We start from the raw sequence: 17235 nt of genomic DNA, 5'->3' as shown, positions 1-17235 counted from the left end.
CTCTTCCAGTCCCATCCATGTTGATGTAAAAGTTGGGTATTCATCCTTTCTGATGGCTGAGTAATATTCCATTGTATATATGGACCACATCTTCTTTATCCATTCATCTGTTGAAGGGCATCTCGGCTCTTTCCACAGTTTGGCTATTGCAGACATTGCTACTATGAACATTGGGGTACATATGGCCCTTCTTTTCACTACATCTGTGTCTTTGGGGTAAATACCTAGTAGTACAATTGCTGGGTTATAGGGTAGCTCTATTTTTAATTTTTTGAGGAATCTCCACACTGTTTTCCAAAGTGGTTGTACCAACTTGCATTCCCACCAACAGTGTAAGAGGGTTCCCCTTTCTCCACAACCTCTCCAACGTTTGTTGTTTCTTGCCTTGTCAATTTTTACCATTCTAACTGGTGTAAGGTGGTATCTCAGTGTGGTTTTGATTTGAATTTCCCTGATGGCTAATGATGATGAACATTTTTTCATGTGTCTGTTAGCTATTTGTATATCTTCTTTGGAGAAGTGTCTATTCATGTCTTCTGCCCATTTTTTGACTTGATTATTTGGTTTTTTGGGTGTTGAGTTTGAGAAGTTCTTTATATATCTTGGATACCAGCCCTTTATCTGTAGTGTCATTTGCAAATATCTTCTCCCATTCTGTGGGTTGCCTCTTTGTTTTGTTGACTGTTTCCTTTGCTGTGCAGAAGCTTTTTATCTTGATAAAGTCCCAAAAGTTCATTTTTGCTTTTGTTTCACTAGCCTTTGGAGATATATCTTGAAAGAAGTTGCTGTGGCTGATGCCAAAGAGGTTACTGCCTATGTTGTCCTCTAGGATTTTGATGGATTCCTGTCTCACATTGAGGTCTTTCATCCACTTTGAGTTTATCTTTGTGAATGGTGTTAGAGAATGGTCGAGTTTCATTCTTCTGCATGTGGCTGTCCAATTTTCCCAGCACCATTTGTTGAAGATACTGTCTTTTTTCCATTGCATATTTTTTCCTGCTTTGTCAAAGATTATTTGACCATAGAGTTGGGCTCTCTATTCTGTTCCATTGGTCTGTATGTCAGTTTTTGTGCCAGTACCATGCTGTCTTGGTGATCACAGTTTTGTGATATAGCTTGAAATCGGACATCGTGATGCCCCCAGCTTTGTTTTTCTTTCTCGACATTTCCTTGGTGATTCAGGGTCTTTTCTGATTCCATACAAATATAGGATTGTTTGTTCCAGCACTTTGAAAAATGTCATTGGAATTTTGATCTGGATGTCATTGAAGGTATAGATTGCATAGACATTTTAACGATGTTTATTCTTCCGATCCATGGGCATGGAATGTTTCTCCATCTTTTTGTGTCTTCTTCAATTTCTTTCATGAGTGTTCTGTAGTTGCAAGAGTAGAGTTCCTTTACCTCTTTGGTTAGGTTTATTCCGAGGTATCTTAATGGTTTTTGGTGCTATTATAAATGGAATTGTTTCTCTAATTTCTCTTTCTACAGTTGCATTGTTAGTGTATAAGAAAGCAATTGATTTCTGTGCATTCCTGCCACATTACTGAATTGCTGTATGAGTTCTAGTAATTTGGGGGTGGAGTCTTTTGGGTTTCCCATGTAAAGTATCATGTTGTCTGCAAAAAGAGAGAGTTTGACTTCTTCTTTGCCAATTTGAATACCTCTTACTTCTTTTTGTTGTCTGATTGCTGTTGCTGGGACTTCTATTACTATGTTGAACAATAGTGGCGAGAGTGGGCATCCTTGACGTGTTCCTGATCTTAAGCGAAAGGCTCTCAGCTTTTCCCCATTGAGGATGATATTCGTTGTGGGTTTTTCATAGATGGATTTTATGAACTTGAGGAATGTTCCCTCTATCCCTATACTCTGAAGAGTTTTAATCAGGAAAGGATGCTGTATTTCAACATACGGAACTTTAATGTTTGTGTGACCTAAGCTATTCATATCTTCCTCTGCATTAAAATTATTTTTTTATTTTAATTCCAGTGTAGTTGACAGTGTTATATTAATTTTAGGTGTACAATATAGTAGTTCAGCAATTCCATATGTTACTCAGTGCTCATCAAGGTAAGTGTACTCTTAGTCCCCTTCACCTATTTCACCCATCCTTCCCTCCACATACCTCCCCTTTGGTAACCATCTGTTTGTTGTGCATAGTTAAAGAGTCTGTATATTGGTTTGTCTCTTTTTTTGTTTTGTTTCTTAAATTCAACATATGAGTGAAATCATATGGTATTTGTCTTTCTCTGACTGGTTTATTTCATTTAGCATTATACTCTGTAGATCCATTCATGTTGTTGGAAATGGCAACATTTCATTATTTTTATGATTGAATAATATTCCATTATATATATATATGTATATATGCATATGTATATATATCTGTGTATATGTGTATATATATGTATATATGTATATATATGTGTGTGTATATATACCACTTTTTTTTTTTAAAGGTTTTATTTATTTATTTGAGAGAGAGTAAGTGAGAGAAAGAGAGACCACAGGCAGGGGGGAACAGCATGCAGAGGGAGAGGAGAAGCAGACTCCCCACTGAGCAGGGAGCCCAATGTGGGGCTCAATCCCAGGACCCCAGGATCATGATCTGAGCAGAAGGCAGACGTCTAACTGACTGAGCCACCCAGCCTCCCTAAACCACTTCTTTAGCCATTCATCTATTGATGGACATTTGGCTGCTTCTATAATTTGGCTATTGTAAATAACACTGCAGTAAACATAGGGGTGCAAATATCCTTTTGAATTAGTATTTTTGCATTCTTTGGATAAATACCCAGTAGTGCAATTATTGGATCATAGGGCAGTTCTGTTTTAACTTTTTGAGGAAACTCTGTACCGTCTTCCACAGTAGCTGTACCATTTTGCATTTCCACCAGCAGTGTAAGAGGGTTCCTTTTTCTCCACATGCTCACCAACACTTGTTGTTTCTTGTCTTTTTTATTTTAGTCATCCTGACAGGTGTGAGGTGATACCTCATTGTGGTTTGATTTACATTTCCCTGATGATGAGTGATGTTGAGCATCTTTTCACATGTTAGCCATTTGTATGTCCTCTTTGGAGATATGTCTCTACATGTTTTCTGCCCATTTTTTAGTTGGATTATTTGTTTTTTTGGTGTTGAGTTGTATAAATTCTTTATATATTTAGGATACCAACCCCTAATTGGATACATCATTTGCAAATATCTTCTCCCATTCCATAGGTTGCCTTTCAGTTTTGTTGGTTGTTTCCTTTGCTGTGCAGAAGCTTTTTATTTTGATGTAGTCCCAGTAGTTTATTTTTGCTCTTGTTTCTCTTGCCCCAGGAGACATATCCTGAAAGATATTGTTATGCCTGATGTAGGAGAATAATTTTTTTTTCTAATAAGTGCATACAGCTTTCCTAAAACGGATGGTGAATCAATTTCTTATTAGTTTGGCAATGTTTATTAGGTGTTCCTTGTCTGTGGACTTAAGATCAAAATAATTATTTTCTCCTCTTTTCTACTTTTAACAGAAACCAGGAGCTGAAAGAACTTGGTGAGCTGTCTCCACACTGGGACAATCTACGGAAAAATGTCCTTACTCACTGTGATCAAATGGTGAATATGTACCAAGATATTCTGACAGAACTTAGCAAGGAAACAGGTATGAAAGCAATAACTTTTTTACATATTCAAACTAAATTGTATTTCAGGTATGTTAGGTGAAAACAATAATACACATTGTTGTTATGGATATAGAAGAGCCAAAAAAGTTTTTTATAAACTTTTTATATCTCATTCTACCATCTTGGCATGATAGACCATGAAGAAACAAATTGCACTATTTTACCTCATGGGATTATTATAAGAACAACTAAGAATTTTTTAAATTGAATTTCTGTAAAGAAAAGCAGCTTTATACAGGATATATTTTTTCTTTCTGAAATCCTTGTAACATTTTTCCGTGTCAAACACACTTTTCAATATACATGCACACACACATTTATTATTTATTTACTATTAATGTTCAATTCTTTTCCTGCCTAGGGTCCTCTTTCAAATCAAGCAGCAGCAAAGGAGAGAAAACATTAGAATTTGTTCCGGTAAATCTACATCTGCAAAGAATGCACGTACACAGCCCTCACTTGAAAGGTAGTGTATATAATATTCTTTTTTAAGTGGGCAAATTATGTTAGTGTGTACTTTTTTAAAAAGCTTGACTATTGGCAGAATTTAAAATTTTAGAATTAGGTAAAGATCAAGATGAAACAATTAAAGTTGATCATGACCCTGAATACTACAAAAGGGGCTATAGCATTTTTGTTGCTGTGTTTCTGAATAATACTTTAAAAATGTGGCACCTGAATAAAGTTACAGGTGAATATGCACAGTAAGTGTTAACTTCCTTAAGTAGTATCATTGATGGCTGATAATCGTGCTAGTGTTTGAATTAAAAAAAAAAAAAGAAAAGAAAACCAAGACTTGTTCATTTTGTGCTTATCTTGAAAAATCAAAACCCAAGGATGGACTCAGAGGCCACTTTTCTGACTTAGTGGTGACTATCAACAGTCACCCCCGTCTCTATGAGAAGGGAATTTATCAGAAAAAAGGTGGTAGAGTATCTTACTGTACTTAGACGTGAGAAACATTTTTCAAGGAAAAGTGTATAGATTTTTTATAAACATACTTCAGTAAGGTTTATAGTGAATATCATATTGTATTCCTTGTCTCTCTACATAATTCCCTGCTATTTCTTAGTAAAGTATACTTTAAAAATATTCTTCTCATCTCCCTTTTCCTTTAACTTATTGCTACATCAAATTTTGTGCATAAGTAGGGTGATTATCTGCTTCTATTCACATACAACCAAAGTCCCATATTATGCTTTTTGTCCCGCATCGTTGTTAACAAAGCTCTTCACCTCTCTTTCCTCTCAAAAGTCTCTCTGTTTAATAATAAATATTATGGTCATCCTACTAGTACCCATCTTCCTAGGGAGCCAAAAGTTACTTTAGATCACCCAGTCCTCCATACGTGTATGGATATGCAAACATACACAGATACATCTAAAGACTCAGGTTAACACCCTATTTTGTAGCCATTGTCACAATATAGAGGTTCTAGGTTTTAAAAAGTTAAAATCTGTGTTCTGCTTTAGAATCATCTGAAGTTTTACAACCAGAAAAATTAACCATTTTTCTGAGTTTGTGCATATAATTTTGTATATACAACCAGCTAATGTGCAAGCTTAATTGTAGTTATGTCATTCTGATGTATAATTTTAATATCTTTAGTAACCCTTATCAACTATCTGAAATTTTAACTTGGATCCTTTTCACCAAAAATTATGTCAATTTCTATTCTGAAATAGAAATGAGATGGATTGTCCCAAAGCATTTAGATCTTCCTTGATTACTGAGTATCTGTTAGTAGTTTGAACATAACATCTAATGGTTTTAAAAATCATCAAAACCAAAGTATCAACAGATAATACAGAAGCCAAAGTAGTTAAAATCTGTCTGACAATCAATATAATTTTTTTTCTAATGACCAATATGAAATGACTTTAATGATAGAATAAAAAGTTTATATATTTTGGAGTGAAACAGAATTTCAGCTTTATCACTTTTTATATATGACCTTAATTCTGTTATTTAATCTTTCGAAGCAAGTTGTTGTCCTCCCAACTAAGTGAATTAGAATATGTAAAACACCTAGAATGAACAATAATAGCCATTATGATACAGGTAGCATTTGCCATCACTGGAACAAAATGGATCTTTCAATTTCGTCAGGGCTGTTAAAAGGAGAAAAGTGATCAGTTAAGAACCGATTAAGGGACAATGAAATCTTGAACCAAGAAGTACCCAAATTTAGAGAAAAGATGATTTAGAAATGCATTTTGGAAAAATTATCATATGCAAGTACTTAATGACTGATAGACTGAAGAAATGAGAGAAGGCTAATGTACAGTACAGCCATGGATGGATAGCATATCATCAAACCAGATGGCTTGTTGGGGCCAAATTGATATGAATATATACTTAAATAGGCATTCAAGTATTTGGCAATTATCCTAAAATACTTCCACCAAACAAAGGAAAATTATTTTCTAAGTGACCTCTTATTATACTTATTTCTTGAAAACAAAACAAAAACAGAAGCATTTGTGCTATTCTTTCCAAGATGCTATCTGAAAAATAGACTAGAGTGAGCCAGGATGAATACAATGTGTTTAGTTTCTATTTCTCCAGTTCGAAAGAGAGAAACTGGCAATGAAAGAAATTTAGAAAAGCAAACATAATTTCTCCTACTTAGTTTGGTTTAGGATATCTATCAGTTTCCTAAAGCTGCTGTGACATTACCACAGACTGGATGGCTTAAACAACAAAAATGTATTGTCTCACAATCTGGAGGCCAGAAGTCTGAAATCAAGGTGTCAGCAGAGGAGTGCTCCCTCTGAAACCTATAGGGGAATTCTTCCTCACCTCCACCTGGCTTCTGATAGTTTGCTGGCAATCTTTGGTTTTCTTTGGTTTGTTGATGCATCGTACCAATCCTCCATCTTCACAGTATTCCCCTGTGCATCTACATCATCTCCTCTGTGTCTGTCTCTGTGTTCAAATTTCCCCCTTAAGGACACCACCATATTGAATTAGGACCTGTCCTACTGGCCCGATTTGAACTTGATTACATCTGTAAAGACCATATTTCCAAATAAGGTCATATTCTAGGATATCTTTCTTGGGGAGCATAAATCAACCCATAATAACAAGATATATAAAGGAATTTCTTCTTTGTGATGACAAATATCAAGTAGTATAAACAAAAGCAAAATTTTGATGTTACAGAACTAGGGTACAACTCTTAAACTAGAGGATTTTTGACATAGCACTTTTCAGAAAGACTTCTTCTTTTTGAAGATGTAAAGGAGAAAATGTGGGAAAAGACTAGATATCTTAATGGCCAAGAATTAATGCAAAGGTACTGAATTCTACTGCATACTGATTTTTTCCCCAAGGTTATGTAAGTTATATATATATGTGTGTGTGTATAAATATGTATACTGTATATATATATAATTTTATATACATTATATATACTTTTATATACGTTATATGTATATGATATACATATCATATATATATATTGAATATTAAGCTTCTATGTTTTAAAAATATTTATGATTTTATAATTAAGTTTAAAATTTATTATTTGAGATTGGAATTCAGATAAAGTAAGTGCTTATAGACTAGATCACCAACTATATGTTTTAATAGAAATTGAAAACTTGATTGATTTTTTGGGGTCCTGCCACTTATTTCTTAGACATTGATCAAGTTAATAACTTTTCTGAGCATTGGTTTTATTTGCAAAATAAAATGGTTAAAAGTTGTATATGGCAGTCAGTCAAATTTCTACTTACTTATATAACATGTATTCAGCACATTAAATGAATTGCAGTTAAATTTATTTAAGATCCATGGTTACTGATTTGAATGTTTAGCTGAATTACAGACAACATTTTACAAGGTAATGATGCAAGTAAGATTGGCCAAGCCTTGGTATTTCACTGGTGAGTTATTTGGATGTAGTCTAGATTTATTTTCATTCTTACCATTAGTAAATTACATCAATCTGCATTTGATTAATATGCTGCTATATTTGGAGAGGCAGCTTTGCAAATAATATGAGGCAGATTCACCAAATACAAGGCTAATATCTAGCTCTAGAAACAAGTAACTGAGCAGAACTAATGTTGTCATGTCTCATACTGACAAATGAAATAACCTCCATTTAATGTCAGATGCCCCCAGACCCATTAAGTTAATTTTTCACCCTTATTCATTACTTAAATTAAATGCAACAAATACAATCCCAATAGAAATCTTAGACAGCAGTGACAATAACAAAGACAAAACCCTGAATTTAAGAACACAATTTTCCACCTCAAATCTTATTTTCATAGAAAGTTAATTATGAATATTATAAAATATGGGTTCTTATAATATTATGCTATGTTTAACTTATTTTATTTTATGTTATAGATATATAATAGCATATTATAATATATAGCAAAGAGAGAGAGACAGAGACGGAGAAAGATAGAAAGAAAGAGGAAAGAAAGAAAAGAAAGAAAAAACTTTCTACAGTATATCATCAAGCTATAGTTGGAATCAGGTGCAACATAAGCCAGAATTTACTATGTAAGTATGGATTAGTCAGCTAACCTCTCTGCCCTTTAGTTTTCTAATCTCCACACTGAGGGAAGGAGCAAATGAGGAGCTGTTTAGAACTCCATGATTTCTTTATCTTGAGTTTGGGTATATCACCTCATCAGTGAAGTATAATTACTTTTAGATATGTTTTGTGATGTTGCCAAATTGTTGTGACTATTTTGAAATAGATTTCCCTTAAAATTCCTTATTGTTTTATGATTCATGTCAAAGTCATTTTGTGGGCCATTTTGAAGTCAGGGATTATGCTTAAATTGTTCCTTGAAATGAGATCAGCATGTCTACGTTTTGTTTTTTTTTTTTCATTAGCACTATTTTTATAGTTGTAGGAATTTTAAAAAGATCTTCTGGGAAAAAAAATAGACTTATTATCTCATATCTATTATTAAGTGGCTTTTTAAAGGCTATGAGGCAGCCCTATTATTAAATTTCAAACCAACCTAGTATCTTTAGCTTGATGAGATTCAACAACTTGAATTACACTCCCTCGTTATGCTGTGTATGATGCCATTTTCACAAAGCCAAGGACAATTTTTGAGATATAAACAATCAAAAAAAGAAGACACACAGATTATATTATTTTAAGGAAGAAAAAAGGACCTCTGATTTTTTTTTGCTCAAATTTTCTGTAAAATACATGCCCACCTATATTTTTATAGTTATTTCTTAGTACCAAAAATCTGAAAGCTTTTATTCTATACAGTTAAAGACTGGATGTCATAAAGGTACAAAATTTAAACAGCAGGATAGAATGAGGAAAATTTTTAAATGAGACAAATATTACTGATCAGAATGTTATCTTAGAATTTTATTTTTTATTGATTATTTGTTTTGTTTTTGTATATGCTTACTCTTAGAGGAATACAATAAATTTCAGTTAATTCTAACTAAATTTTAAAAAGTACAACTGCTCTAGCTAAGACTGAACATGATACTTTAAGTGTATACCATTCTTCATTAACTAAACTAAGAGACCAGGAAATGAATTCCTTGCTGTCCCTAGATCCGTCTACTATTTTTGTAGTAATTGCAAGTGGTATTCAAGGATGAAGGGGCCAAAGAGGTAAGCCTAGCAGTTCCAATACTGTGATATTGTTAAATGATAATGATCAAATACCATTTGCAAAATACTAAGATTCCCAAGAGTTATAATTTTGTGATTTCCAGTAAGTGTGGTATTTAAAAATTTTAGTGATTAGTGTAAAGTGTGACAGAACCGATTTCAAAGTAAAGGAATATGTTCTTATTTTAGATCTTGTGACAAACCAAATAAACCTATAGCTGAAGAGCACAGCTGTTTTCTCTGGCTTAACTTCATGTAAACTCTGGGAATAACATTCAGCAGATACTTTCTAATTGTTTCCTTCAGAGCCACTCTTTAATGATTGTGGCACCATTCCAATGTGGGGATAGAGGTTTCCCCACACCATCAGTTCTCCAACGTGCTAGGATGCCAACTGAGTGTCCCAAGTTTCAACTCAATTCTGACATTATCTACCTGGAAATAGCATCAGATTCCATGGGCTCAGGGCTCTGTCCCACAAGACTGCCCTCCACTTGCCAGGTGAAAGTCCAGGTTGTTACCTGGACTTTTGACCATCTGGCTATAAATCAAAAGTTCCCCCCTCCTTGGGTTCAATTAATTTGGTAGACCTATTCACAGAACTCAGAAAAACATTTTATTCACAAGGTTACTGGTTTATTATAAAAGGATGTAACTCAGGAACAGCCAGGCGGGAGAGATGCACAGAGCAAGGCATGAGGAAAGTACGCAGAACTTCCGTGCTCTCTGAACACCTCTCTCCCAGCACTTCCACGTGTTCACCAATGCAGAAGCTCCCCAAACCTAGTCTTTTGGTTTTGTTTCTTTTGTTTTTTGAGATTTCATTACATAGGCACGATTGATTAAATAATTGGCCATTGGAGATTGAACTCAATTTCCAGCTCTTTTCCCCTTCCAGGTGGCTGGGTAGAGAGGAGGGATAGAAAATTCCAAACCTCTAATCACTTGATTGGATACACTGGCAACCAGGCCCTCCTTAGGTGAGGTCCAAAAGTCACTTCATTAACATAAGAAAAGACATCTTTAAAGCTCTCAACACAGGAAATTCCAAGGGTTTTAGGACCACTGCCAGAAAAGGGAACAAAGACCAAATATATTTATTTCCTATTGTTAAGCAACAAAAATTCAGCTGAGTGGGCGCCTGGGTGGCTCAGTTGGTTAAGCAACTGCCTTCGGCTCAGGTCATGATCCTGGAGTCCCGGGATCGAGTCCCACATCAGGCTCCCTGCTCAGCAGGGGGTCTGCTTCTCCCTCTGACCCTCTTCCCTCTCATGCTCTCTGTCTCTCATTCTCTCTCTCGCAAATAAATAAAATCTTAAAAAAAAAAAAATTTAGCTGAGTAATTTAAAAGTTCAAATTGGCTTTATTGAATGATTCATGAATCAGGCAGCATCCCACCTAACAAATAAAAGAGAGCTCTATAGAGCTGCAGAAAAGGAAAGATTTTTAAAGGTAGGAAGTGGGAAAAAAGGAAATTATTGGCAAAGGAATCCGTTGTTTTAGGCAAAGTCATCCTCCTAAGGGGAATGGAAGGAAGCTTTTAGTAAATTTCCTAGTGCTGACCAAGAAATTCTATATTGACTGGTTAAAGGTTACATTCCTGGGAGGCTGAAACTGCAGTTAGGTTAGGTATTAAGCCTTGGTTTGCTGATGTGGGTGCTTTGACATAAATGACTATTTTGAGCCTCTGGCTTTCTTTTTTTACATTATAAATCACAATATCACAGTTATCAATGTTTAAAAATTAACACTTCAAAGCAACTTTTTGAAGATCTCAAATGTACGAAGGTGAAGGTTACATAAGCCTAAATTCTTTGAGCCTTTACAAAATATGTACTTATAGATCCCAGCTTTTTGAGGAGTGGTTCTGATCAAGGTAGATAGAATCAAAAGGCAACAAAGAAAAATGAGAGAGGCAAGAGAGACCATATTTGCTCTTTCAACATCCAGACATAAACCCTACTTATTGTCCCTAAAGAGAAAGCCTCTTGATATTAATGGAATATCAAGGTTGGCTTACGAGGTGGGGAAATGGGAGAAATGGCTTCTGGAATATAGATAAAGTTTCAGTTCTGCTAGCTGTGCTGAAACACAACAATACCACTTTTTTACTTGCCTATTTGAAATGTATTCTATGAAGTTCAAAAGTAAAGAATATTTGGGAAACTCTTCTATGTTTTAGCTCCTGGTAACTTCACTCTTGAGAACATATAACTATGTTGAGAAATTGGCTCCCTTTCTGTTCTTAATTTTTTCAAATCCTGATTGTTGTGCTACTAATTATTTGTAAGTTTTCCCTAGAATTTCATATTCCCAATCTGCTTCATTGCTAACTTCCTTTTACTATATTGTTTAAAATGATAAATGGTAAATAAAATTATTAAAATGATAATTTAATTAAAATAATGGGAAATAAAGGATCTGATCTAAGTAAACATTAGATATAATTATAAGGCTAAATTTAAAAAAAGAATACAAACACCACTTTTGTTAGTAAATTTTCTTCTTACAGAGGTATCAGTTAACAATTCTGAAACTATTTTATTTGTATACTATGGTTAACCAAATATGTAAATATGCAAATAGGGAGAGTCAAGTTTCTCAATGTCAGAGAAAGAAGTTAGAAATAAAGAAGTAAGGAAGGCTAGAAGGAATCTTGTAATGCTGAACTGAAGTCAGAGGTAACAATATAGAGTCATGGGTTTGTTGTTGTTAATATAGAAAGATAAATTCAGGTGTGTGTGTGTGTGTGTGTGTACAAGTTAGTATGCATATACATGCATATACTTCATACCTCTGGCACTGAAAAGATTGAAAGCAGTAACAATGAGCATAACTACCCCCAGTATTTGATTTCTTTTTTTTTCAAGAAAATATTTTTTTTATTTATTTATTTATTTATTTATTTATTTGAGAGATTGAGAGCACTAGCAAGAGAAGAGCAGAGGGACAAGCAGACTCCCCGCTGAGTGCTGAGCAGGATGCTGACCTAGATCTCAGGTACCCTGAGATCATGACACTTATCTGACGGAGCCACCTAAATGCCCCCAGCATTTGATTTCTAAACACCATTCTCCAGTAAAAAAAGCTAGGGTTCTTTGGAAAACTGGTTGATTCTAGAGCTGAGGCAGGGAAAATATAAGATCAGTCTAGAGTATCTAGTGGCTCTAGAAAGTAAGGAAGTGCTCAAGAAACAACAATGATGACAACAAATGAGGAGGGTGACATATATAAATAACACAAGATCCAACTGAAGGAGTTCCCAATGGACAAAGCTAGAACAACTTGAACATAAAGATGGTGTTAGATCATAAACCAAGGAACAAAATACTCATGAGTCCATATTGATGTTAATAAATAACTGAGGGGCACCTGAGTGGCTTAGTCGGTTAAGCGGCCAGCTCTTGATTTCAGCTCAGATCATGATCTCGGGGTCCTGGGATTGAGCCCCGTGTGGGGCTCCACACTCAGCAGGGAGTCTGCTTAAGGATTCTCTCTCCCTCTCCCTCTGCCCCAGGCCCCTATGCTCTCTCTCTCTAAAATGAATAAATAAATCTTTAAAAATAAATAGATAGATAACTGAATATATAACATAAAAGAGAAAGATCAACTATTCTTCCCAAAAGTGTTCCAATTAATAAATGTGAAAGGAATGAGGGAAATGGAAAATCACCATTCAGCCACAGCAGTAATAATTGCCACAGGCAAGATATATCAATAGATGCTAAAATTAGTGGGCACAAGTCTAAAAAGAAACAGGATATTGCATTGTGTTAAAATATGTCTCTCTAAATCTTTAGTGACTTTACAGTGAAGAATCAACTGTAGGTAGTGGCAGTCATCACTTTGACCAATGCATCAAGGTTAACATCAAGTAATATATATCAATTTAACATACTCCCTGTTATAATGCACTGAGAAGGGCATATCACCTCCATAGTATCCTACTCAGTAGTGCAGAACTTCAGTCCAATTATGAGAAAACATAAGACAAACCCAAATTGAGGGACACTGTACAAAATAACTGACCAGTACTCTTCAAAAGTGTCACAGTCAAAAATGAAAGACTGAGAAACTGTCATAGATTGGAGGAGACTACATGACAGTGACATGATATGTGGAATTCTAGACTGGATCCTGAAAGAACAAAAGGTATTAGTGGAAAAACTAATCCTAACATTATCTACTTTATTTAATGGTATAGTACAATATTAATTTCTTAGTTTTGATAGTCTATGACTATGTGAGATATTAACATAGGGAGCTTGAGTGAAGTGTATACAGAATTCTGTTCTAACTTTGCAACAACTCTGGAAATCCAAAATTATCTCAAAAATAAAAATTTGCAGGAATATTTAAATAATAAATATGTTTTTGTGTTTTAATAAAAAATTATATATATTTTCAGGTATATAACATGATATTTTGCCATATATATATACATAGTGAATGATGACTATAGCTAAGCTAATTTACATATTCATCTCACAGTTACTGGGTTCTTTTGTTTTATATGTGGTGAGACATTTTTAAAGGAATTCTGTATTTCTTCCTGTTTTAGACAGTATATTAAAACTTAATTCAAATTTAAAAAATAAAAATAAAAAATAAAACTGAATTTAAATCTTATAGAAACATCGATAGCAATTTAGTCAAGATACCTCAGACAAGTAGAATCATGCATTATTTGTCTTTCTGTGCCTTATTTCACTTGATAACTTCAAGGATTATCCATATTGTCACATATTACAGAAGTTCCTTCTTTTTTAAAGCTGAATATCATCCCATTATACCTATACAGCACCCACTGATGGACATTTAGGTTGCTTCCATATCTTGCCTATTATGAATAGTGCTTACACGAACATAGAAGTGCTTATATCTCTCTGAGATCCTGATTTCAGTTCTTTTGTATAAATGCCCAGAACTGAGATTATTGAACCATGATAGTTCTACACTGTGCAAGGATTTCAGTTTGTCCACATTGTGGCTAACATTCACTGTCTTTTGTGTTTCTTGATAGTAGCCATTTTTACAGGTGTGAGATGGTATCTCATTGTAGTTTTGATTTGCATTTTTCTGATGATTAATAACCTTTAACATTTTTTTATATGCCCGTTGGCCATTTGTATGTCTTCTTTGGCAAAATGTCTATTTAAGCCTTTAGCCCATTTTTAAGTCAGGTTATTAATTGTTCTACTATGGAGTTGTAGGAGTTCCTTATATATTTTGGAGATTAACTTCTCATCAGATTTATGGTTTGCCAATATTTTCTCCTCTTCTATATGTTGCCTTTTTAGTCTATTGTTTCTTTACCTATGCAGAAGCTTTTTAGTTTGACATAGTCCTGCTTGTTTTTGTTGCTTATGCTTTTCGCGTCATATCTACGAAACCACTGTAAAGACCAATTATCATAAGACTTTCCCTCTATGTTTTTTTTTAGGGGTTTTACACTTTTAGGTCTTATGTCTAAGTCTTTAATCCATTTTGAGTTGATTTTTGTGCATGCTGTAGGACAAGAGTCTAATTTCATTCTTTTGCATGTGAATAATCATAAATTCTCTTTGTTCTTTTATGTAGTATGGTCCATGGATGGATATGTATTCATCCCCATCCCATGGAGATTTTATATATATATATATATATATATATATATATATACACACACACACACACACACACACACACATATATAATACACACACACATATATATTTCAGATTCCAATATATTTTTTTCTGGATAGTGTATATACATTTTTTTTATTTCTTCAATTAAGAATAATCCTTATATGATCTAAAAAGACAGGGGCGCCTGGGTGGCTCAGTCAATTAAGCGTCTGCCTTCGGCTCAGGTCATGATCCCAGGGTCCTGGGATCAAGCCCCGCATCGGGCTCCCTGTTCGGCGGGAAGCCTGCTTCTCCTTCTCCCTCTCCCACTCCCCCTGCTTGTGTTCCCTCTCTCGCTGTGTCTCTGTCAAATAAATCAATAAAATCTTTAAAAAATAAAAATAAAAAAATAAAAAAAATAAAAAGACATATAAGACAAACTGAATTGAGCCTCAGAATATTTGTTTATTTATTGACATTTATGGAGCACCTACAACTTGGATGAGCTCATAAACAGAAAATAGAATGGAAACAAGTAAAAGTCAGAACTTTGGATATGAAAGAACTTGTTAATAACTTGGAAGTTCTTTATTATAGTTGGATTCAAGAAACACACACACCTTCATTTAGATTTAAAAATAATCAGCTCTTTATTATGAAGAGTGGACAATATTTGAGCAACTTGCTTCTCTTCCTTTACCTGCTGCTTCCAAGTTTCATGGTTCCTTCATAGGTGACTAGAATTCCCCTGAGCAGAGTGTATGAACAAAGAGAAAATTTCTGCTCCTAGAAAGTAGCTTTGGAAAATGCTGAAACTATAGGTGAATTGAAGAGACAGATTCACTAGAAAGCTAGTGCAACTTAAGTTTGGGGCTTTTCCTGTGAATGGGCCTCTTACAAGATCCTGCAAGGGGCCTTAACAACTTGTTTGTGGTCAGATGTTTTGCAAATTTTACAAAAGTAAGCTTAATCCTCCATCAGTTAAAACTGTTCTCTCTTTCTACTCAGAATTCCCCTTCCCTCATTGTTCACCTCTTGCTAGGTGATGTTGGAGAGGCCACAAACTTTTTTTGAATCCAGTGAGAGTCTACAGGCAATTAAAAAAAAAAAAAATTCAGTTAGGAATGCATTTAGTTTGAGCTAATGGGACATATGTATACAGTTTTTAGTTACTTCTATATATTGTTGGTATTGTTGGTCACCCAGGTTTTAGCAGAAATGCAGCATATTCCATGACAGCATCACGGTGATGTTTCTTTTTGCATTTACTTTAAATTAACACAGGAACTGATTCTATTCAGAAGACTGAGCCTCAGTATTACTATCCTTTTCAGACTGAAAAGTGTATTTTCATGGTAAATAAGCAAAACTTAAAATATCATCTTTCTTTGCTTCATTGGTAGGATTACTTCTTATAGGGAAAATAATCATAGGTAATAGTGAATGCTCACCACTTTTAACTACTTTCAACTTCATTATCTACCTGAGGAAACTAAGACATAGAGAGGTTAAGTAATTTTCCTAATGCTGCACAGCTTGTAAGTGGCAGAACTGGGATCCAGACCAAGGGACTCAGGTTCCAGTCAGTAACTTAAACCCCTGGTTTTCCATCCCTGGATTAGAAGTCAGAAGACCGTAGGTGTAAGGTCTTTGGGACTTTAGACAAAGCAGGTCATTTCTCAAGGTTCTCAGAGTTCTCATCAGATAAATGAAAGTGGACTGGAATTTAGTATTGATAACTTTGGGGTGTTCTCATGACCATCTGAGAAAGCTGTGACCCTTTTCCATGAAGTAGAACAGACATACTTATACAATTTGCATATATTTATGGACTCCCCGAAACCCTTTTCTTAACCCTAGATTAAAATCTCCAGGATGAAGAAGTCTTTAAATTTCATGCAAGTCTAATATTCTGCTATATTAAGAAAAGCTAACTTTTAGTTTATTAGTGACTTTTTAAAAGGGCAAGAGATTACCACTAACAATCTATTGAGTGGGCTGTTCAGTAAGTGATAGGTTGATTTGGGTTACATTCTGGGTTGGTTGGTTTGTTTGTTTTCTGTATTGTTTTATTTTGTTTTGTTTGTGTGACCTTGAGTTCTCTCAGTGTTGCTGAAGTCTTTCACTTGAAGACATTTTTTATTAAGAAAAATATTTCAGGTGCATTTGGATTGAACCAGTATAAAGAAGTTATGGTGTTTACCTGAAGCTACTAAAATAATTTATGTTTTCCCTGTAAATGAGAACTGAAAACAACCAGTGTCAATACCAAAATCAATTTGAAAAGGATCTACTATGAAATTAGGTTTCTCAAATAAAATGTGGTTTAACAAGAGATGTTCA

At 34.5% G+C, this 17235-nt stretch overlaps 1 protein-coding gene across 5 annotated transcripts in view; it reads left to right on the top strand.

The window, feature by feature from the left end:
* Window positions 1-17235, top strand: part of INPP4B (inositol polyphosphate-4-phosphatase type II B) — an 824845-nt gene that overhangs the window by 634846 nt on the left and 172764 nt on the right. For all 5 annotated transcript variants that reach the window (XM_064585102.1, XM_064585100.1, XM_064585099.1 and 2 more), the window contains 2 exons: window positions 3517-3647; window positions 4031-4135. In XM_064585102.1, coding sequence (XP_064441172.1) covers window positions 3517-3647; window positions 4031-4135 — 236 coding nt within the window. The remainder of the gene's footprint in view (window positions 1-3516; window positions 3648-4030; window positions 4136-17235) is intronic.

The sequence above is a fragment of the Mirounga angustirostris genome, unplaced genomic scaffold (assembly GCF_029215605.1).
Source record: "Mirounga angustirostris isolate CCGP_5_RB_7025 unplaced genomic scaffold, mMirAng1.0.hap1 SCAF_2, whole genome shotgun sequence".
NCBI lineage: Eukaryota > Metazoa > Chordata > Mammalia > Carnivora > Phocidae > Mirounga > Mirounga angustirostris.
Note: the sequence above shows the minus strand (reverse complement) of the source record. Positions and strands in the feature narration are given on the sequence as shown.